We start from the raw sequence: 25,587 nt of genomic DNA on the forward strand, positions 1-25,587 counted from the left end.
GTTATGGTAAAAATGTAGAAAGCCTTACGTAGAAATATCACTGCATACCTCGACTAACACCGACATCAAAGTAATAATTGTACAATATAGACATAATAGCTACAATAAGTGAGGTTTACTATTTTTAAGGAATTATTTCGTTACTTTTTAGTGTACCGTTTTTTTTTATTTTTTTTTAATTGTTACCTAAAATCTTTGCTCTTGATAAATCAATTCTGTCGATTCGTTTATAAATTTACTTCTGACCGGGTTATGAGTTATCCTTGATGAATGCTTAAAACAATTAAGTCTAAATTTTCTAAGAGTTGTCAATAAATGCGGGTACAATCACTGGAAGCGGTTGTTTTGTACAGGGCCCGCAATAAAGTGAGATTTAGTATCGGCGGGGCTCCGCGGGCGCGGGTGGCTGGATAGTGATGTAAGTCAGTTTTTATTAGGTCAAGTAAACGATACACAATAAGATTGCTACCTAGAGGTTGAGCAGTTTTCTAATAAAAACCGGAATACACGCTGGATTTGTGTTAAAACTTTTTTTTATGTATTCAGACAGCAATATCGTATGAACAAAAAATTGTATTGTAAAAACTATTTTACAAACGTGATTTTATTAATTTTGTTGCACATTTTTGACAAACACTATCGACTTGTAAATGAGATGCAAACAATTTGGTTGTTTTCTGTTTGAAGTGTGGTGCCGGAGGCCTAATTTAAGTCCCTTTCTCTTTACCACCCTTTTCTTTTAAGAAGGGGATGGGAAGTGAAAGTGGTGTTGACGGAGGATGAGATACATAGGAAGGGGAGATATACTTTTCATGTGCATCTCCACCTCTGTCGGATAAGGGTAGGCAAAGCATCTGCAATTGCGGATATCTATGGGCAACGGTCGCTTCGCCATTTTGGTTGATTCAGGTGGCCGCTTGCTCGTTTGCTACCTTATGTTACAAAAAAAAGCAATGATAATTACATTAAATATAGTAAATATCGATTTTCGTTATTAAAATCTAAGAACTTTTAACGTTAACAGTTTTGTGTTTGTAACAAACAGTGCCGTAACAAATACAAAATTTTTAAGTATATATAAGTTTGGAAGCAGGTGTGTGGAACTACATTACTTTGTGATGAAACATAAATCTCAATATTCCTCCTTCTTACTCTTATACATTTTATTTATACTTCTATGTTGATTCTCGAATTGGTTTTTACTGTTTACTATTCCTATAAAATACTGGCTGTGTTCTCGCGACTTCACCCGCGTGAACATTATAAAAAATAAAAATATTGTAGCCTATGTTAGTCGCAAATAAATGACCTTTCTAATGGTAAAAGAATTTTTAAAATTGGCCCAGTAGTTTTTGAGTTATTTCAATACATACTAAAATACAAAACTTCCCTATTATATTACTATAGATAAAGATGTATGTACTGAGTAAAGCTGTACCGATTCACTATCAGAAGAAACATAAAAAATAAGCCAGAGTTTAGACTGCCAGTTGTAATAAGAAATAAAAATGTGCCACACATTTCTAATAAATCAATATAAAATATTGAGTTTAAGATTTATGTAAGACATAAAGTCCACAAAGAGTTCGAAACAAAATTTATAAAGATATTATCCTCAGTCCTTACTCGCAGTCTTGTTTTATGAAGTTAGTTTCAGTGATCGTTACATTTATGGAGTTTGCGGACTAGCTTTTGCTTACATTGATATTGTTGTGTGCATGAGGTTAAATTTGTAAAGAATTCCTTTTTACAAAAAATAATCATCTTTACTCACACCCACGGTAATTGATGGGCTTGGAGCCTAGGTTAGAAATGGCCTTAGTGGACCTCGCTTGGTAGTGCCGGTTGGTCAACTTCACATATATCTTTGAATGTTTTCTGAGATATGTGCTGGCTACATCGTGATGTTTTCCGTCATCAATGTCGGATTTTATATATGAAATTTGAAAATCGAAATATAAATTGTTCCAAAACGGGAACCAGGAATTATAGATTTTGCTTCTACATAATAAACAAATGAAATAGTACGAAACAAACGATATTTATGCACCTATAAACCATACGTGTAGATGTGTCAACATGCTCTTGTTTGCACGTGGCAAGTAAATTCAGACTGATTTCCCTCATTGGCGTTATTGTTTGAGTCCGTCGTATCACGGGTACAATAGATTGGTATGCCAACCTTTATTAAATGTTTGAGTGTAAACATTGTTCAAGAAGTAATTGAAATTTATTTACTAGCTCGAACCTTTTTATTTTTCTACGTTTCAAGATAAAGTTCGATTAAATACTTATTTGGACTTTATTTGAAGTCGCTGAACTAATTTTGATTATCGGATCCTGGAAATTTACTAAACTGTAGTTACAATTACTCCCAATAGATGGCGGTATAATCAAGTAGTTCTTTATTATTTTGTAGAACCTTATCTTTTTTATTAATTTGCTTAAAAGGCAAGATCACCTTACAGTATTGCTAAGAAACAAGTAAGTAAGAATGTATTTGTTATAAATAATGAACGTTTATCTTGATTGTAACGTCTTTATTATTAAAAGCATTATCTCACGTATGTTGCTTCCGTGGCTTGTATAGAGGCGTTTGAAATTAGGTCGTTGTACAGATTGCGGAACCCAAATAGTTCGGTGGCTTGCGGCCATACGCGGCAGCTGCTCTTGACATGTTGAAATATTACAATACAATACGTATGCTCTTGAACTGAACGTTTACTATACAATGTTATCTTAAATATTTTTGTTTTCCAAAGATATCTCCTTCTCTTTCTCTCTCAAGGGTTTCAGGTATTTTTGTATTACACGTTTTGTGGATTTGTACAGATCGAAATAATGCCACTATTAGTTGACAAATAAAGAACTGCAAATTTTAAACAACAGACTTTCTTCTAGAAGATTCATCTTCACTTTCTACATAAACAAATATAAAAATCATTTCATTATAATTTGAAATGTAATATTTGTAAGGTATGTGACATTTACATGCATGTTTATGAAAGGTAGTCATAAATATTACCTGCAGTTGATACTACCTCCCTCGACGCTGGATCACCGAGCAATATGAATTGAAAAATGTCAGTAATAAATCCACGTGATGCGACGGCACGTAATGTTAAATGCGGCCCCGTACGCTGCACTTTGCGCATTTCCCTGAATGTAATAACGTCTGGAGCATATTCTTGTATTACATCAAATGCTTCATCTTCTTAGAGTACACGGAATATGTTTGTACATTTTAATTCAAGCAATACTAATTTGTTCCTATATTCAATGCTAACTTTTGCCCGCAACTCCGTCTGCCTGAAATTACAAATAACAATAAATAAATGAAAAATACAGACTATTTTACTCACAGATAAATAACCTTTTTAACGGTGAAAACATTTTTAAAATCGCCCCAGTAGTTTTTGAGCCTATTCATTACAATACAATCAAACAAAGTTTTCCTCTTTATAATATTAGACAGAGCCATCTATTGTCAGTTAATTAATGCGTGCTGCTAAAAACGCACTATTATGACACTACCGCACAACTGTTGTGCGATTGTCGATTGTTTCGCAGCCAATTCAACTGTTTAGTTGCACAACTAAAAGTCGAGTAGTGTGTGCACCTCCATACAAAGCGAGACTAAACAGTTGTGCCATAGTTTACAGGTGTACGCACATTCTTAGTCTTCGTTTAGTCCGAGGCAATCTATTATGTCAAGATCTTTGAATACAGACGTAAAATATTAGATTTCTTTTACTTATTAAAATAAAGGCACTCATGTATGACTAAATATAACTTTACATTACACATATTTATAGAGCAATAGTTAAACTACGTGCAAAACATTTTCGTCCCGTCAAACCGTCGTTTTCAGTTGACGAAGGTTGTGACACGCTTGGCGTTTGTTACTTGCGACAACTTTTACATTCAGTTATTACATTAATGGACTATTGTGGCATAGTAAATGAGAGGCCAAGGTTCGATTTTGTTTGAAAAATGTTTATAGTTTTTTTGTTAATATAAATATTTTTCGCATCTAAAGACGTTTCTTATTACGTCAATGTAACAAAAGGCAGACAGCGTTAAAAAAATGTAATAACTTGCCTGTATTTACATATTTTTGTGATAACTTAATAGTTTTTTTAGTAAATCTGATAAACCCGTTTATTTTTGTAGTAGAAAATGTTACTAAATCAGTTTATCTATGTATTATAACTTGTAAATAAGAAAAGTAAGTATACAATATTGAACATAATATAAAAATGCGGATATCAGATGTGTAACGAACTGAACTGATGCGGAATCACGTAGCTTGTTAGCGACAACTCGTCATATGCGAAATATTGTATATGAAATATCCTCAACTCTGATCTACGTAAATCATATTTAAGGATAGATAAGCTAATCTGATATATTTACCTTAAAGAAAAGGCCATTAATAATGTAAATAGGCACATATTTCTAACATCAAAACTCTACAATACTTGAATTAAAACATGTTATTATCTCTGTTTTCCCAAAGAGAATGACAAGGATGACAATAAGTTTATTAAGTCAATTGTTTTAAAAGATACATCATATGTTTATCTTAAAGCCTTTCTTTTCTTTCTTTCGTAAACAAGGCGTTTTTAATCAATTTACGCATTAAATTTCATAAAGGTTCGATACGCGTCGTCGACATTTTTGTTAACGCTAAAGCCAGTCGCTCACTACCTATTTGAAAAGATCATCTTGAGAAAATTCGCCGCAAGATGGCGCAGCAAGTCTATTCAGTTGACAGTTTTAAGTAGAGTTATGTGTAACCCCTATACCTTTAGACCGCGTAATTTTAAAGATTTACATTGTCTTGTACTCAGAGTTGTCTAACATGACTAAACTAGTATATGAGATTTCTACATTACACCTTTGCAAAACTTTATTTTATTCTTTTTACCTTTCTTGTTATTTAATTTAATTAATTACTAAGTATGTTAGTAAAGTTCTACTGTATTCTGAAACAATGTTTTTTAATTACTTTAATATGCTTACAAATGTTATCCGTGCTTAAACTTAGCTCGTGCTTAATTAAGTTGGCTCGCTTCCTCGCAGCTGCCGCCTCCCCTGTTGCTTGTTGCATATCACCTATTAAACTGTCACTGTTTGAACTTAATGCTATATACAATGCTCAGTGTTGCCAAATGTTGAACTTAATTTGTTTGGTATACAAAAATTACTGGAAAACACAGTAATTTTTGTTACCTACTTAATGTCGATTTCTAGGTAACTTACTTAATCATTAGCAGGTATTTTATGTAATAAGTAATAGGAGTTAAATAAATAAAATAAAATTGAAATTAAAAATCCTTTCATTTTATGCATATTAAAGTCTACAAAATTACGAAATTTTTTTTTTTTTACTAACAATATAATAATCAAACGCGTTATATTCAAATATTTACAAATGATGGGAAGTATTAAAGGCGCAAATGTATCGTTATTTTATACATAAAACGTTTAAATATAAATATAAAGAAAAGAAGTAACATACATTTTTCTTTTACAGGAAACTGAAAAGATGAAGCTGTGTATATATTTGCTTCTGAGTTTTTTGGGTAAGTTCTAAATGTAATATGTAAGTTAAAACAAACACAGATTCTTAGGCCATTTAATATGTATTTTACTAGCTGTTGCTTGCGACTTCGTCCGCCTGAAACTAATTATAACATGTCACTCACGGATAAATTACCTTTCTAATGGTGAAAGAATTTTAAAAACCGACCCAGTAGTTTTTACGTGAATACATACAAAAATATAAATCTTTCGTCTTTATAATATTTGTATAGATAAATATTATTTGGACTAAGGCTATGTATTCGATGAAATTCCGATTCAATATACAAAATAGAAGATGTGTGTTATTTAACATATTTGATATACTTATGTCTATGATAAAATACCCTTTATATCGAGCAAGAATATGACATAAACTTTAGGTTCTTTTACCCTGGAGGTCGATAAATTTTGTTGAAGCTCTCTTGTGAATATTATGTCATTGTAAGAAAGTTATCTTTGTATTGCTGGTATTTTTCTGAATACGATTTTATGTTATACGTATAAATAGTATTAGAAGTCATATATTTTTTATTTCCACTGTAGACAATTAATCAACATGTAGGAGATGTCAATAGTATGGAGGTTCAACATGAAATTGAAGTCAATATGATTTAATAAAATGTCATTAGTACGAACCAATAGATAGACGTTGATTTGACTAGAGACGTCAATAGTAGGAATGGTGGGTTGATAAGGGGTTCTACCAACAAATAGATTATGTTTAAATGTTTACGGAATTGCCTAAAATTTTCGCATTTCAACTTTAATAAATCCAATCAAAGTTTTGTAAACTAAGAGTGGTTAGAAAGTTCGGTTAAGCTCCTTAAATTAACTTAATTTCCTCAATCCGAGTGGTCCGAGCAGATAAATCCGTCAGCGCTTCGAGGGGATTTCCTTTAACACGAGCCGACCCAATTCTTAGACTTTTTACAATACCCGGTAATTACTAAAGTAATTTCTTTAAAAATTACACCCAAAATATTGCAGTTTATGTAGCATATGGAATTATAAAGATTCTACGGTATAAAATAATTGACATGATTTAACAAATTTCATTTGCTTTTTTTAGGTTTCTTTTGGGGAACATCACTACTACTACTAGAACTAGGCCAGAAACAAAATTAAAACAATTGCAATCATTTTAGAATAAAAACGTAAATACACTTCTAAATACCCTAGTAAGAACATATTTTATTCTTAAAGTCGAAAATTAACATCCACATGTAAAAGAAGTTTATTCATTTATGATATTTTCATAAGAAGTTAGGTAATAATGTAGAATGCCTGTTGCAGTTGCACCCGAGCGGTATATGGGAGCTAATGACGCGACGACGTCAAAGTTGCGCCTTAACGTAATATCTTTAGCATATAATTTGTGGCTCGTTTACATGCAAATGTCATTGGTGAAACCAGAGGGTCTATCACGAATGTTTTCGTAACGTTATCGACAAAATTTGTACAAGTTTTGTGCAATGCTCTTGCCAACCGTAATATACGCCAACAAATCTCATTCAAATTTTGTCGTTCAACTATCACGCAAATCTCCGTAACAGACCTTCAGAACTCGATTTAAAGTCAGTTTAATTCTTGCTTCATAACTTTCAATTACACATATAAAGCTATCCATTAGAAAACATTTTTTTGGTCTACTAAAAACTGCACTTTAATAAAACGTTACAAACTATGAGCTTCTTCAACTCATTATGATGGGCAAAATCGCAGGCAGAAGACGCGTTGGAAGGGAAAGGAAGTCATGGCTATTACATCCGGGAGTGAAGTATCGCCAGCGTCGAACATTTGGTTACCTTGGCATAGGACAAGGAGAAATTGACTGAGCTGACGGCCAACATCTAAGAAGAGTCATTAGAAAAAGAAGAAAACGTTACAATTAAAACATAAGTTGACCACATATTTACATGTTGATTTATACAAGCAATATACTCAAAAAGTCATACGGAACATTAAAAAAAATGAAAAACCTTTATAATACACAGAACGCGTTTATGCGATCGTAAAGTGTACGTTTCTCATAAAGTAGGTAGAAGAAGCATTAAGTAAGCTACGAAATGCTACGCTTGTCGAATAAAGTTGTTACGCGTAGCATTGCTCGCATCGAATATTGCTTTTAACTTATTAAACGACTCTATTTAAACGGAATTCAATAATATTTCACATTAAGTAAATTTCCCAATATTAGCCCACTCCTGTGTGTTAGCTTTTTAACTACTTTGATGTATTCTGTAAGAATACAGAAGAAGAAGGTTATTTAGTCTGTGCTATAAATCAATACCATTAGTCATAGTTTGAAATAACGATATGAGCTTCGTAATTGTGATCCGAAACATTATTTGAATATTTATGTCATGGTTTTAAAATGTCGTAATTCTACTTGTTATGTTGATAATCGGATGGTAGTCGGATGTCAAAATTAAGAGTGTTGCATCAGCTCGACGACACGACGGCCATATTGGTAAGGTTATTCTGTGCAGATTGGAGGAGAGCATGAGAGGTAAAGAAGACTATATTTTATTAAAGTATGACATGGCTGTGACGCCTACATGTGCATACATTTAAGTATTTTAACATTTGTTAGAGATAATATTTGATTTCTTTATAGTAGATCTGTAGACATCTATTGGTTACAATGTACTAAGTTAATAAGTATTAAGTTAAACTTTGTTATCACTTATAATATAATATCAGTTCTTATTTAGCGACAATAGTTGTTTAAGAATTTTTAAGAAACATTATAAACATGTAGGAATAATTATAATAAAAGCATTTAATTTGATTCATTTTATTTTAGGAGATCATTTTACTTAAGTACCTACTATTGTTTAATTCATAAATACACACATTCTATACGTACAGTGAACTGATTACAAAAACAAATAGGAACATTTTTCATAGTAGAATGTCTCTTAAGCAAAAATAGCTGCCCACAAATTTGTTTACTGGTCACGTAGCTTTGTGTATACCAGCGAATATCCAACCTTAACTGAATATTTGGTACATCGTATGAATTATTCCACGTTTTATTAAAATGACCCATCACAGAGATCATTACAATTTGTACGTTTTACTTAAAGTTTGTGAAAAATATGACAAAATGCATCTATGTTTTGTACAAATACAGTTCTACGTAATTACAGTACGCATTTCGTTTTATGGTATCAAATCTGAATCGGTTTCCAGTTACCATAGAATGACTAACCTCTACTATCTTGTTATGATTCTACTGTCTATCTGTTAAGTAGAAATCGGTACCACGTCGGAGTAGCGGCACAACACTAGATCATTGGCATATACGTCCCATCCCTATGACATCTGTCAATGCCATTCAGAAGGATTAAGGATAAGCGCGCCATTCTGGCGGGAATTAATAAACTGAGTATGGAAGTCGTTTTACGAGGTTACGGTTACTAATATAATAAAGCGTTAACTAAAACTACTTCACGGCGTAGAAACAATCAGCGCATATTTTTTTTAAATTCTTTCTTAATAGCCCTACACTTTACGACACGATTTAGGCTATGTATTTTCACGCTATTAAACTTAAGGGGTAAATAAATTGGAAAAAACCTTCATGTGGGAAAGGGACCATAAAATATAAGCTGCCAACATTAAGGAAGCAATGTTATTATGGTAACGGCAATTTGCCATTTGCAATTGACAATTTGACAATTGTAAACAATAAAGAAGTTTTTGTAATTTCATGCGGTTGAAGCCGCACGCGAACAGTTAGTTATTGTCTAAAACTAGATACTGTCTTAGCAGACTGGCTTGATCAAATTTGTAACCATAGTAACTATATCTAAGGTCTTTTCATTCATTTCAGTTTATTTTATGATTTTATTTAGTGTGTGACAGGACAAATGAGATACAATGTAAGGTGTTCATAAACAATTTGTCAGTCGCATGTGGCGCAGATAGTTGTCGTTTTATCAGCAACACGAACTCACATTAAGTATGTTGACGGGCAATTTGCTGGGGCGCACGCGTCCCGCAACCACAGTATATTACACTGTAGGACCTCCCGTGAGACCATTTGTTCATACGTATGTACGGCCGTGTCTAAAACTTTGCTTATACATGTATAAGTCTATTCAAGTTTTAGTTAGGTGATACAAATTTTTAAACAAATGTTTAATGATATACGAGAGATTTTATCTCTAAATTTTTTTACAGTTTTATAGTAAACTAGCTTTCGCCCGTGACTCTGACAGCGTGTATTTAAAAAAAAGTTGTATCCTATGTGTTCGTCCAGACTATCCTCTACATCTATACCAAATTAGTCGTTTAGGCTACAAACTCTAACAAACATCCATCCAACCAGCTAAATTCAACATTTATAATATCAGTATTGTAAAAGAAAGAAGTGTATGGTTAGGATTGGTTTTTGTGCTAAAAAATGATAATTCCGATATCTTGCTAAATCCCATTTTTGTGTAACAAAAACAATATAAAATCACAGTCTTTTGATTTTACGAGTTAATAAAAATACTTTGAAAACTATCGCGCAAGGAAAACAAGAATTGTAATTACATTTGAAGGAAAACAGGCTTTCCTCATTTTGCCTTTAATCTCGTCAAGATACGAAGGGTTGTAATTAAGACATCTGGCTTTATTCAGTAACCAACAAAAGTTTAACACAGTTCTGAATTACGAGTACGTTATTTGTTATTATAATACTCAGATCATTACCATCAGATATTGAATTACTCTGCCTTATTACAAAACGCGACATGTTTTGGAGAAGTTTTAACAACATAGAAATGTATGGAAATAACTTAATTACTTACCAGAAACAATACGTCGTTAAAAAGAACAGTTTATTGTTTCAATATGAATTCACAATCAGATTTTTTTCTGTATTACAGATGTGATTTTTTAAAGAAAACACGGAATCTTGGGACAAAGGAATTTTTACATAAATTTTTTTTGTTACCGACAACATGATAATTTTTCATACTTATTAAATTAATAAGGAAACTTGTAACAAAAACAGTTCAGTAATTTATAAAAAAAATGTACTAATGAATTTACCATTACGAAGCTGTAGTAATTAATTAATAATATATTTGATTATAGTCTCATTTATTAATATTCTGTAGGGATGTTAATTAAAAAGTTAATAACATCGAGGTCTCGACAGAGGAAATTAAATATAAACGTGACCAGAATGAAGACAATATAAAATAATTGACTTTCCGTTTAGTTATCTTGGTCTCGTATCTTATAACGCGTGAAACTTTTTTGTCGAATTACTAAAATATACAATTCTATTCAGTTTAAAAACTGTGAAGTTGTACACAAAGAAAAACAGTCAACTAAAACAAAATAAATAAACTGTACTATGGTACACCTATAGTAGTACATTTGTACAATAATAGTACAGTTATACTTTGCCTTTTTTGTTCCAACAAACCTTAATCACTGCGCTTATTTTCGGAGCATTAACTAAACTTCGGAAAACCCTAATGTAATTTTAATAAAGTTTTTCAAAAGTACATAAATACATATTTAAATCAAACTATTTGTAATTTGTCAATATTTTATTGTAATCAGTAAAACTTATTTATCAACAATCGTAATTAGAGTTACAACATATATTGTTTACTTAAGATTACATCGCTTGGCGTAATTTGTATTTACAATGTTAATTACAAGCTGCTTTGTGCGTGAATAAATAGTTATTTTGACGCAGTAATTTTGCTTGTGCATTGTAATTTACTGGATTATCTATTCATCGAATGTTTTGAATTAGGCCATGATTTTTTTTCCATTTATTAATTACTATAACTAATAATATTGATTATAATTTTTGTATGAATAAATACTTTACACTAAGTTACTAAGGGCTTACAGTTACTTTGTTAAGTTATTTTTATTTGTCTCCTTAAAACGTTTAAAAATAAAAACTCGAACCAACGTAACGGAAGACCTCTACAAAACACAACAACAATAAAAACAAACGCAATGACCTCGACCAAACACCGAAAATCGCATAGCCCGGTAGGAACTATGTGTGGTGAAATGATACACTTAACATCGCGTAATAAGATAACACGGTTCTGTCACAGCGCCATCTGTTGTGAGGCAGAAACGGCATCAATAATTTTTTTTCAAGAGACACTAATACTAAAATGTATTTCTACTAGCTTTCGCTCGCGACTCCTTCTGAGTGGTATTAAAAAAACAAAAAGTAGCCTATTTGTTCTTCCAGACCGTTACTTTGGTTCCAGATCCGTTCAGCCGTTTAAGCTACATAATCTAACAAACATCTAATCTAATGGATGGGCATTTAAATTTCTGCATTTATATTAGTAAGATTTCACTTTTATCAAAAATAATGGGCAGGATGTCGTTATGTTTTTGTTCCAATTTCAATTTCAATCCAATTTGAAAATCGTTAACTTCGATATGTTTCGATTTTCCAACGACTTGCACTAAACTTGTGTATATTACTGTTGTAATTAAATTTCGTGAGCTGACACGACGCTGTACAAAGTTTTAAACGTATTTGAGCTCGTAAACTCCACGGACGTTTTAAAAGTTGCTAACATAGTTTAATAGTTGCTTCACTTTATTTTGTTTTGACATACTTTTTAGGTATTTACAGTTTAAGATATTATCTCGACCGTATAGGGTTTTACGATACATTACGAAGATATAATTAATTACTTATTTTGTATTTCTTCTATTTTGCAGTCCTTCTTATAAAATAAAATACATCTAAACTGTTACATTAAATACATCAGTTACTAAATTAAAAGTAAAATAATAAACATTTCTTTAATAATAAAAAGATTAAGGTAAATCTAATTTTTGTAATGCGTAGTTCCGAACGAAAGATCAAAAAGAAAAAAAAACCGCTTATTCAACTCTGGCCAAGTTAGATACTGAAGTTGTTGACAAATAAACTTGAAGTCGAAAACTTGCTTACACGAGTTATAAGTACACAAATACCAATAGTGAAACGAAGAACTTCAGAGTTGAGCTTTTTCGAACTTAGAGTTTGGCAGCTTTGGAACTCATTTGTAGGAAATTCACTGTAAAATCATAATGAAATTTTTAAAACTAGTTGTTGCTCGCAACTTTGTAAGCGTAAAATTAAAAATATAATAAAAATGTGACTTATGTTACTTACTCACTGATATTTTTTTTAATGTTGAAAGAATTTTTGAATTTGCCCAGTAGTGATTGAGTTATTTCAATGCATACAAAAATACAAATCTTTCCTCTTTATAAAATTACTAGCTTTCACACGCGACTCCGTCCGCGTGGAATTAAAAAAAAAACAAAAATAGGTATCCTATGTGTTCTTCCAGACTATTCTCTACATCCATACCAAGTTTCATCGAAATCTGTTCGTTTAGGCTACAAACTCTAACAAACATCCTTCCATCCATCCATCTAAACTTTCGCATTTATAATATTAGTATGAAGTATGATTAAAGATAAGTCATATAAAATGTATCTACATTGTAATGATATAATTACCCAATTTTACCAGCGTTATTTGTGATTGTTAACATGATCAATTTTGTCGTAAATGATGGATTACGATTAATATTGCTCTTCACTTTTATAACATCCACATCAATCATTTTCGCAGCACTTCCTCCGCAAATCTATTACATTTAACGCCATTTATGCGTACTCTATAAAACTTTTTAATAAAAAAACAAAACCGACTTCCAAACAAAATACACTAAAAACAAAACAAAATGCACTAAAAACAAAACAAAATACACCAAAAACAAAATATTCTCAAAAAACAGTACACTAAAAATAACGAAATAATTCCTTGAAAATAGTAAACCTACCTTACTGTAACTGTTATGTCTATATTGTGCAATTATTATTACTTTGATGTCGGTGTCAGCCAAGGTATGCAGTGATATTTCTACGTAAGGGTTTCCACATTTTTACCATGACAATTGACAATTGAAAGTATAGTAACAATTAAGAAATAAATCTACATTGACTGATTGAATGTAGTTACTAAATTACTATATTTGTGATTCATTTTTCGTAAAGAGTCCAAAACTGACCTCTGTTGACCTAATTGAGAAATAAATAAAGTAATGTAAATAAATACAGTTTCCATTTGGCGAAAGTTGTTGGTATGTTGGCCTCTCAGAGTAAAGTACAACCGTAATTAAAGAGCTCTGGTAAGATTACAGACGCCGCAGAATTCTCATCTACATTGCTGATACGATACCAAGATTTCTCGCTTGTGTTTAATGTATTTGTAATTTCTGAAGTAATTTACAACTAAAACATATCTTATTTAAAGTTTATTCCAGTTATAGACGACTAAGAAGTTGTTGGCTTTACTTATTTGTTGATAATGTTTTCGTTATTATACCATAGTATTGATTGGAAATTGACTTTAACGTTAATAGTGTTACACATTGGTACGAACTAGATGCATCTTACTTGTTTAATAGAACTCTTCGATATACTAGGACTAGACTATGTTCCCGTGCGACTTCATCTGCATGAAATTATGAACATTTTACTTTATTGTTTACATTTGTCAAATTATCAATGGCAAATGTCAAACTGACTTCACATAACAAACCTTGGCAATCTTATTTCCTTGATGTTGCCAGCAACTTATGGTCTCTTTTCCACATTAGGGTTTTTCCAAAAATATTTACCCTGTAAGTTTAATAACGTGAAAATATATAGTCTAAGGCGTGACGTAAGTGTCGGGCTTTGTATTAAAAAAAATATTCATAAATATGCTGTAATTGCTGACATATTAGGCAACAAAGAAGTGTGTGTTTACGCTTTATTATAATAGTATAGATTGGTGATGGCTGTTTAAAGATATTAAGAGGGAGCAGGTTTTAGCCAAAATAGCGAAGTCACCGTTGCCCATAGACAAGCAATGAACTAGAATAATGACATATTAATAAAATAAAACTAAACTGAATATGAGTTTTATAATTCGTGAAATACTACACTAATAAATGTTAAGCATATTTCGCTAGAATTTCATTGTACGAGTACATTGAGAACCGTAAAGTTTGGTGAACAGTCTATATGAAAGTCCCAACAACAAGATTTGTCAGCAGACGCGAAGTACCAACTTTTAAAAGTAAGTTAGTAAATGCTTCGAAAGTTTTGAAAGTCGTAGTCAGTTATTTACTTTGCCTTGATTAAAATTGACTGAATTTAACAGTGGTATAGCTCGCTTTAACATCTTCGCACGAATGGGCCGGCTCGCCCGGTGCAATACCACGACCGCACAGAAAACAGACGTGAAGTAAAAGAAATTCCGCGTTTCGTCTGATGAGTGTAGTGCCGGAGGCCTAATTGTAGTCACTTTCCCTTTCCATCCTTTTCTTAAGAGGAAAGGATGGGAAGGAAAAGTGGATTTGACGATGGTGGAGACGCATAGGAAGGGGAATTAAGAGTAGGGAACGCATCTGCAATTGCGGATGTTTATGGGCAGCGGTCGCTTTCCATTTCAGTGGATTCAGGTGGCCGCTTGCTCGTTTGCCACCTTATATTACAAAAAAATGGACTAAAAATAAAAACTAAGTGTTTTAAATGTAAGAGATATTAAAATATCATTAAGGTAAGCAGCACCTGTTCTGAATACAAAATTATAACTAACTGAAGTTAACGAAAGTTCTGGCACCTTCCATAAATCAGAATGTAACGAACTATAGTTTTAATAAAGGTGATTAATCATTGAATATTTGAGTATAATTTATTGTAAACTGACATTTACATTTAGTCGGTGTTAATATTTTTAAATGTCTTTATGTTTTTTACAATACATTATTATATGAGCTCACGCATTTTTTAATAAGGGTAGTGTAGTTAGGTTGGATTTAAAATAGTTATTGTTTCTTGGTTTTTTTTTTTAGTTAACAATCATTTTTCGTTAATTAGGTTATGTTTTTTACAGTACGTAAATGTAAACAGAATGGGTATATATTTGTGTAGTACGGTCTCATTTCCGAGAGAATTCTAAATAACGTTTCCCCTTATACGTTTGTTTAAAAGACCGTCACGTAGACATTTGTGTCCGTTTGTACAGGGGGACACATGAAGTATTAACCTAGAATCCTTTAATATGGTACACATGCATAGTGTAGATTTTGTACTAAACCTTTTTTCATTCATATCATAAGACGGCAAATGAGCAAGCGGAAACCAACCGGCAAAATGGCGAAGCCACTGCTGCCCATAGGCATCCACAATTGCAGATGCATTGCTTGCCCTTATCGACGGTAGAGAAGACGCATATAATCATGATATAACCTACAGTAATGAACACTTAAAGTTTACAGAGTATCTAAAATATTAGAGATACGATAAAAAAAGAGTTTAAATTATCCAGTAAAGTTTTTAAGTCTGGTAAATTGTTCCAATAACTGAAAATGGACATAGACGAAAATTCACCCCGATTTTAATTGACAGACGTTTCATTAACCCATTTTCCGCAGCGATGCGGACGTGCCCGATACCTTTCAGTCTTACGACAGTTTTCGAATTATGAGCGGTTTTAATTTTATCACCGGATCGATTTAGAGCGCGCGCACACCATTGACTAAACTATCGCACAACTCTGCGTTGCTTAAACAGTTGTTTAGTCGCTCTTTTATTCCTGTGAGCTTTATGGAGGCGAACACTACTTGATTTAGTTGTGCAACTAAACAGATGAGTTGGCTGCGAAACAAATGACAATCATAGTCATGCAATAGTTTAGACAAAGGTGTGTCTTAGAAGAAATTTGTTTAATGAGTACAATGTTATCTTTGTAAATCAATGCTACATTACTTTAAGTAAATGATTTATATCAAGTTATCGTCACTATCTCTTATATCGTATTTATACAAAAAGTAAATCTTTTTAATTTACAAGTTAGGACATATAATGCTATATAGTACGAATTTCTTAATAAATAAATTTAAATTGATTTACATAATAATGTTCTAAAATTCCTGCGCCTTCAGAGGATTTCTTTCGTCAAACCATTAGTAATAACTATAGAAAGTAAAAACACGATCAAATTACGAGTTCCTCGTATCATTAACTCGCACGAGTCATTAACACTGCTGGGTAACAGTTAACTGTCTAAATTAGTGAACATTTCTTACGAAAGGTACGATCGTATATTGTGAATAGGAATTTAGAAAGCTCCTACGTGATAATTTGGTAGATGTCAGAATTGATCGACAATGGACGTTTTAATAGATTTTTTTAAGTCAAATATGTTGCAGAATAATATAAATATGTGAAAATTAACAATGGAATGATATGATATATTAACTCAACAAAATGGGATAACAGTTTAAAAAGGCAAACAATCTTTTAATGAAACTGAGTGTGTTGGTAAAATTTTAATTGTACAGTTCAACGGATGGTTAAAAATTTAACTATTTAGTTAACTGTGAGTGATTGAGCTTTGCATAATGGTTTTACCCGTGAAATATATTAACCTCTCAGTCGACAAAAAGATAACTAAATCGCTATAAATACATCTGAAATCTCTATTAAAATGAAATGTAATTTAAAAATCTCACATACATCTTCTCAAAGAATGATAGAGTGTTAACAAAGAACAATACCATACATCAAGCATACGCAAAATATACGACTCTCTCGGAATTGTAGAACTGAAAGCGATGTAACTCGACCCCGAGAACAATGCGAGATAAGACGGCCGGAGTTACTTTCCTCATGACCCCTTTTACATTCTTTGTTACATAATAAAAGAAGTGTGCAAAATCAGCTTTACTAAAGGGTTAGATAATTTACTTATGTAAATTAAATTAGAGCAATATGTTTGATGTATTTATGTAAATTCAATTACAATATTTGATTTGAATAAAATTAAAAAGTAGAAACAAATTTAAATATATTTTATTATAAATATGCTTAATTAAAAATGAAAATGATAAATTAATCAAAGCAGAGTAACGCAAGTTATAATATATTTAATACAGAGTAATTAAATTTTATTTGAAGTTACGAATATGCCATATTTATATGAAAGGCCTGTATTCAAAAGTCTATTTTAAACTTATTAACACATGAAGCGGATGAATCACATTGCGATATTCGGTAGCGTAACATGAGCGTTTGCTTAAGCGCTAAAGCAGCTAAGCGATGCTATTATCATTAAAGCTTTATTATCTCTTTTAGCTTTAGCGAGCTTTCATTATCTCTGTATATGCATTAAACACACAATTTAGAACTAAACCGATATTCAAACAAGCGGCTATTTAAACTCCTAAATAAGTATGCCAAAGTGTTAATTTACTAGCTTTCGCCCGCGACCCCGTATGCTTGGAATGGAAAATACCAAAATGTGTAGACTATGTGTTCTTCCAGACTACATTCTACGTCGGTGAAAAATTTCATCGAGATCCATTCAGCCGTTTAGGCTACAAAATCTATTAAAATCCATAAATTTAAACTATCGCATTTATAATAGGTATAGTAAGTTTATTTAAAAATAAATTTGACTATTGCATATTTCAATAATTACTTCGATCATTTGAAACGGAACGAATATTCAGCCCTGGTTGGTCGTAGTTTACCGCGTACCAACGTTGCGGAAGAAAGGTTGTCGAGTGGCGTAGCGCCGACAAACGTGCTGGAATCCCCCACTAGATGGAGCGATGACCTCGCCCTTGTTTGCGGCAAGTCAACACATATCTCATATTTCGTGGTTCTGATTAAAACAAAAAAAATCATAAGAATTTAACGTCTCTTTCAGATATATTAAAAATATTATAAAATGGTACATAATGTTGGCAGATCATTTGTACTCCACCATCCAAATTCATTCATCTGCACTTTGTTAAATACTAGCTTTTTCTTGCGACTTCGTTGGCGCAGAATGAAATAAAAAAATAAAAACATGTAACTGTAATAGTGAAACCATTTTTGAAGTCAGACCTGCAGCTTTTGAGTTTATTCATTACGTACAAAAGACAAATATATCCTCTTTATAATATTAGTATAGATATACTAGCTTTCGTCCGCGACTCCGTCCGCGTGGGACTAAAAAAAACAAAAGTCAGTAGCCTATGTGTTCTACTAGACTAACCTCTACATATATATCAAATTTAATCGACATCCTGCTCGAAATTTGCAAGTATAGAATATTAGTATGAAGTACGACATGATTGTATTAACGCCCTTTTTATAAAAGATTTCTGAGACCGATTGACTGTAACATAGCATTTTTAGTAACTTGATGTTAATGAATTTTAGATTTTAGATCATAAACTTACCAAATACATAATCGTTCGGTAACAAAATGAATAAGAGACGAAAGGTTACATGTATCGCTTAACGTTTCATAGAAGAAAAAAAACGTGGCCTTTAATACATGTATCGATTGTACTTATGGTTGCAGCAGCAAGGCCTCATCGACTACGTGCGGAGGGGCCCGACAATAGCGGCGGCGTGTAATTAAAAATGGCCGCCAACGTACACATAAATCTCACTTTTCTACAACGTGAGCTATTAAACTCTTGAAGCGACGCTATAAGCATGAATTTAGATATGGCTGCCAACATAAAATTTAACTTCGCCCGTGTCCGTTGATATTGCGTAAACATTATTCGTATTCCCTAAACTGTACCAAACATGTTACATCCAACAATGGTATAATAAATGTTAGCTTGGAGCTTTTATTTGCTTTTCCTTATTTATCGGAATGTTACATAACTAGTATTACTTCGCACAAGATTTCATAAACAAAATTAATCGTTTAATTCATACTAAGCTGTTGCTCGTGACTTCGTCTGCGTTAAAATAAAATAATTAAATATAGCCTATGTTACTCACTGATAACTTAGCTTTTTAATGGTGAAAGAATTTTTGAAATCGGTCCAGTAGTTTTGGAGTTATTTCAATACATACAAACATTAAAAAAAATACTTTTTATGATATTACTAGCTGTTGCTCGCGACTATGTCTTCGTGGAACTAAAAAAAGAAAAAAACATAGCCTATGTTCCGAACTCAAAGCATAGCTTGTTATTGGTGAAAGAATTTATAAAATCAGCCTAATAGTTTTTAGTTATTTCAATACGTACAAAAATACATATCTTTCCTCTTTATAATATTAGTATACAGTAGTTATAGATTAACTAATAAACTCTTTTTTTTTCTCGTTCACTAAATAATTTCTTTAGTTTTCCTTGACCTTGAATCAATTGACGTTTAAATATAGAAGAATAAATAACGTTATTTATTTCCTTTAGTTCGATATTGCGTTTGGTAAGCGATTACTCTCATTACCTTGCCCGTGTCAATATCGTTGATACGCCACAGGGGACTGGCGATAGTTCCTACGCACGGACACGTAATTAAAAAGGCCCCTAGCTTAGCAAAGTATCCGCCCACATCGATCCGGACACAATGTATTTAACGTTAATTAATTTAATATGCTGTTGGAACTGAAAAAGGTTCTAAGACAATATTTCTAATGAAGTAGAATCTTAAGGACCTGTTCGTCTTCTAGTTACGGTAATACACGTGGACGCCCATATGTTACAGAACTTTTTATTGTTAAAAGCTTTTGCATACTTCTTTTTCATATTAAATTTAACTGTCACAAATTTCACACTCATCAGGTGGACAAAGTTATCGTTTCAAGTATTAATTGGATATTATTTTAATTTATTTATGTTATGTTATCAATTCAATGCAGCCTATAACTTTATGCTTTTTATTTTTAAATCCAGTTGTAAGATAAAGTATTGAATAATAAAAATAAAGTTGGACTTAACCCTTGCATGAATTTTGATTTAATTATGAATTAAATATTTCATTATATGTTTTGAGTCACAGATTAAGGGAAAAATAATTAAAGAAAATCTTGGTTTCAATAAATACTATACTTTTGTTTGTAGACTTTTGGCAACAATATCCTTTTAAATGTTAAGTTATGCACAAACAGTAGGATTATAAATCACGTTAAACTTTCCAATGACTTAAATTTAACTTCAGCTTAACACGTGCGGTATTTCAGTGGTTAACTTCGTACATATTAATCCGAAATATAAACTTCGTGAGATACGCACTCACTAACATAATCCTCTGAAAGCTATAAAGGTTGCCATTTCACGGGCCTTAGAGGCAACAATTCCCCAACAGGCCGCAGTAAATGATAAAAGCGCTGTATTTATGATAATGCTCGAACATGAAATGTACAAGCAAAGCCTCTATAAAACCTTCGTCTAATTCCACTTTTTTCGTCCTAATATCTTCATACATGATTACAAAATAACTAATGTTATAAATACGAAAGTTTAGATGGATGTTTACAGTTTGTAGCCTTAACTGTTGAACGGATCTCAATGGTTGGAATAAATGAAGATAGTCTGAAAGAAGAAATAGGTTACTTGCTTTTGTTTTGTTTATAACCTGTTCCCGTGCGCCTTCATCCGCATGAAATTATGAAAATTTTATTTTATAGTTTACATCTGTCAAATTATCAATTATAAATGGCAAAATGACATGACATGATGACAACCTTGCTTCCTTGAAGTTATAAATATTTACCCTCTGCGTTCAATGGCGTTAAATATATAGCCTAATGCATGACGCAAGTATAGGGCTTTTTATTAAAAAATATTTTTCAAAAATATGCTGTAACTGCTGACATCTTAGGCAACAAAGAAGTGTGTGTTTACGCTTTATTATAATAGTATAAGATTCCACGTGGTTTCCAAGTTGCGGGCGAAAGTTTGTACTATTATACCAAAGTCATTCTTGAGTATTTACCTATACTGGATACTTTCTAATCCGTTATTAAAACCTGCACTTTTTAAAAAGCGCGGCCAAAAATTTGGTCTGGCAGAAGGAAGTTGGATTATTGGATTTTTGGAATGTTGGAAGGCTGAATTATTGGAAGGTTTATTGAATATTGCTATTATTTAAGTTAATTTTTTTGCAGAAATATATGAAATAAGAATTGAAAAATGTATTTTAATTGCTATTCGACTTGTCAACACTATCTGGATTATTCTATGGTAAATCTAAGAGGGAAATTGCCACTGTAAAAATCGTACCGTCACCGAACTGTTGAATTATTCAATGAATTTTAATGAAAAACGCAATGAATTTGAATAAATCTTTTTCAATTAAAAAATTCATCATAAATATTTATTTTTTTAATTAGCACCAGTAACAGTGGTTAGGGGAAGAGCCGAAGTATTATCTCCTAGAGGATATTATTATATTATATAGCTGTAGCTTGCGACTTCGCCCGCGTAAATGAAAAAAAAATGACATAATGTGTTACGATAACATACCTTTCTAATGGTGAAAAGATTTTTAAAATCGGCCAGTTGTTTTTGAATTATATCAATACAGAAATACAAATCTTTCCTTTTTATAAAATTAGTATTCATGTATGTTTTACGAAAAGTAATTTATTTCCATAGGACCAAGGTCTTGCTAACTAAATCTTTGCTTGAAGCGATTTATCTAAATTTTTGGTTTCTATTTTTCGATATAAAATTGCTAGAGTAAAAAGAGAAATTTAATTAATTACTGAATTTAATAAAGCCAGTAATTAAGTTCCGGAAGACTAATATGTGTACTATTAAACATGTTTCAACTGTACACAGAAATTATTTAATAATTATTAATATGAATAAGTTAAATGCTTGCTAATGTGCCTTTCTACGTCGGTATGCCTTTAGTTTTAACTGGGTCGAATGAAACGTATTCATCTTCCTAGAATTTATACATTCATTATTAAATGAATACTTGGAATTTTTAAAGAGATGACATCAAAATTTCGTATTCATATTTACTAACATAAATAACTTGTACACTCAGAGTCTTTAATTATGTTTTAACTAGTTTTCGCTCGCGACTCCGTCAGCATGGAATTAAAAAAAATAGTAGCCTATGTGTTCTTCCAGACTATCCTCTGCATCTATGCCAAATTTCAACGAGATCGGTTCAAATTTTTAGACTACAAACTCTAATAAACATCCATCCATACATTTAAACTTTCGCATTTATAATATTAGTAATATTCTGGTTGTTGATAATTCAATCTAAACTGTACACGGTATGATCGCGATCACTGAATAATGAATTCTGTTTGCCCTTCCAAATTTAAAAACGATGACTCTATAGGCATAAAAAGGCTCTTGAGACGTCGTCAGCTAACATCCCCCATAGTTTACGTAAGAGATTTTCCTTTTTACCCTTTTAGACGGTTTTTACGAATATTAACGAGCGTTACACCAAAATAAGCTTAAATCTCCCCGTATATAAAAACAAAATTTATCGATGTAAACAAACTTTCTACCAAAATAAAGTTTTCATTGCAGAAACATGTATAAAAACATGTTATCGTACCGCTTATTCTCTTTGAGAAAACGGAAATAATAATTTTGTTTAGTTGTGTGCAATAGAATCTAACGACTAGGTTAATTAGCTAATCGAATCCTAAACCTAATTTTAAAAATTTCTTTTCGTAAGTGTCGCTTACAATCTGACGGATGTCAATATTTTAATGCAATTTTGAGTGTTAAAGTAGTCCTATTATTTAAGACGCTGTTAATTTAAAATGTCGTTTTAATATTTTGCCGTAAAAGGCGAAAAAGCCAATGCTATATTTCAGTTACGACCTCTGCTGCCTAAAAATTATATCAGCTAATACCAATACAACTTGTTACTTGGAGTAAATAATAGGATGTTAAATTTTTTTTTATAACATAAGTTGGCAAACGAGCAAGCGGCCACCTGAATTCACCGAAATGGAGAGCGACCGCTGCCCATAAACATCCGCAATTGCAGATGCGTTGCCTCCCCTTAGTTGACGGAGGAGGAAACGCACATAAAGAGGACATTTCCCCTTTCTATGCCTCTCCTCCACCGTCAAATCTACTTTTCCTTCCCATACTTTTCTCTTAAGAAAAGAGTGGAAAGGGAAAGGGACTAAAATTAAGCCTCCGGCTGCACACTCATCAGACGAAACGCGGAATTGCTTCCACTTCACGCCTGTTTTCTGTGTGGTCGTGGTATTACAACAGGCGAGCCGGCCCATTCATGCTAAGATGTTAAAGCGAGCTCTACCACTGTCGAAAGTTATAGGTAAAAACATACAACTTAATTAATCTATTTTGCTTTATTAGTTATTGATTAACCTGTAAAATTTCACTCATAGAGTTTTATTTATTAACACAAAGAAGTATTATAAATCTCTTATTTAAGTTCATATAAATCTTTTCCTTCTATAAAAATAATTAATTACTTATGCAACATTCTGTTTTGTATTCTTTGAATCAAATATCCAACTATAACTTTAACCTACAAAGTGTTCCAATACATTTAATAACATTGAAACAATAAATCTTTGATATAATAACAACAATACTCATAATTAAACATTCCTGCAAATTAATTGTGGTTTAAACGATAATGCATACATTGTTTTAAATAAAAACAATAATGTATCAAACACAATGAGTATAAAGTGGCACACTTTATTCTAGAGTGTTCTGCTTTTATGTCTAACTTAAATGTCTATTTATCTAAACAATGAAACACTTAGCACTCTGTTTTGATTTTTATTTAATGCTAGCTGTTCCCGTGCGGCTTGATCCGCATGAAATTATAATTATTTTATTTTTTACATTTGTCAAATTTTCAATTGCAAATTTAAAATTACTGTTACCATCATAACTTTGCTTGCTTAAAGTTGGCAGCTTGTAGTATGATCCCTTTTTCACATGAATGTTATTTACAATTTATTTACCCCCTAAGTTTAATAGCGTGAAAATGTGTAGCTTAAAGCGTTTCGTTAATATAGGGGTTTTAATCAAAGAAATAGAGAAATTATTTAAAAATGTGCTGTGAGTGCTAACATCCTACGCCACAAAGCTGTGTGTTTACGCTTTATTATATTAGTATAACTAGATAGAAAAATTTGAAAAATAAGACTGGAAATATTGCAAAATTCCGTATTTAAAATGAAAAGAAAATTGCAACAATTTTTCTTCATTGTTTGTGAGATACAGGTTTCTTACCACGATTTACCCCCGATAGCACAGTTGCGTGCGCCACGATCCTATAGTTATTGAAATATAGGATATAAAAATATTTTTTACGTACAACAAATACTTAAATAACATAAATTTTGCCCAACTATTTTATTAACTAGAAAACTGAATATTTATTTCGTGGCAAAGTGTTGAGTAAATATAAGAAAAAACGTGGGTATCTAAAGGGCTCCGTTAATTTTTTCGGTTGGATAGTAGCCTCTAAAATTTTCATATTTACTTCCTATCTATCTGTGTTTCATTTTGTTAGTTATTTAATCACAAGAGTTTTCAAAATTCAAAATCATTCATAGCTTAAGAGCATAAAAAATAACTGTATAAAATTTTAATTTGGAATATATCTATCAACACTGATTTCATTTTCTCCACAAATTACAATGAACCATTATGTAAATATAAATTGTTAAATTATTCGGTTTCCAGGTATCGTTAAAATACATTGATTAATTAAATTTCATATTAACGATCATAAATACAATAACATTCGAACTATGTGTTCCCGGTACATGACAAATCACGAAATTACATGAGAAATCACACAACTAAAAATGTCGTCTGACAAAAATGTTTTCGTGACGAAATTTCTATATCATTATTCTATATTTAAGCTATTACATGCTGAGTACATTTGTTCGTAAACCACTCCGAACCTTTTCAGTAGCCACTGAATTGGAAGAAGTGGAGATAAATTGCTCGGGTGTGGAGATTATTTGGGCTTTGTTTACAGATCCCACGAATACAAACTAATGAAAGCTTTTGAAAACATAAATTATCTTATTTTTATTCTAGTCACGTACGTTAATATTGCTTGTATACTGTAATTAATATAGTACTTTTGATTTATGTTTCTAGCGTTATTTTATGCTATGGAAAATACATGTACTGAAACTTTTTTTTTATAACATAAGATGGCAAACGAGCAAGCG

General features: G+C 31.8%; 1 protein-coding gene across 1 annotated transcript in view; it reads left to right on the forward strand.

The window, feature by feature from the left end:
* The window catches only part of LOC106102100 (Down syndrome cell adhesion molecule-like protein Dscam2), a 108,837-nt gene that overhangs the window by 15,580 nt on the left and 67,670 nt on the right, over nucleotides 1-25,587 (forward strand). The window contains exon 2 of the mRNA XM_013281509.1: nucleotides 5,540-5,588. Within this exon, the coding sequence (XP_013136963.1) occupies nucleotides 5,552-5,588 (37 nt within the window). The 5' untranslated portion in view covers nucleotides 5,540-5,551. The remainder of the gene's footprint in view (nucleotides 1-5,539; nucleotides 5,589-25,587) is intronic.

This window comes from Papilio polytes, unplaced genomic scaffold, assembly GCF_000836215.1.
Source record: "Papilio polytes unplaced genomic scaffold, Ppol_1.0 DF823923.1, whole genome shotgun sequence".
NCBI lineage: Eukaryota > Metazoa > Arthropoda > Insecta > Lepidoptera > Papilionidae > Papilio > Papilio polytes.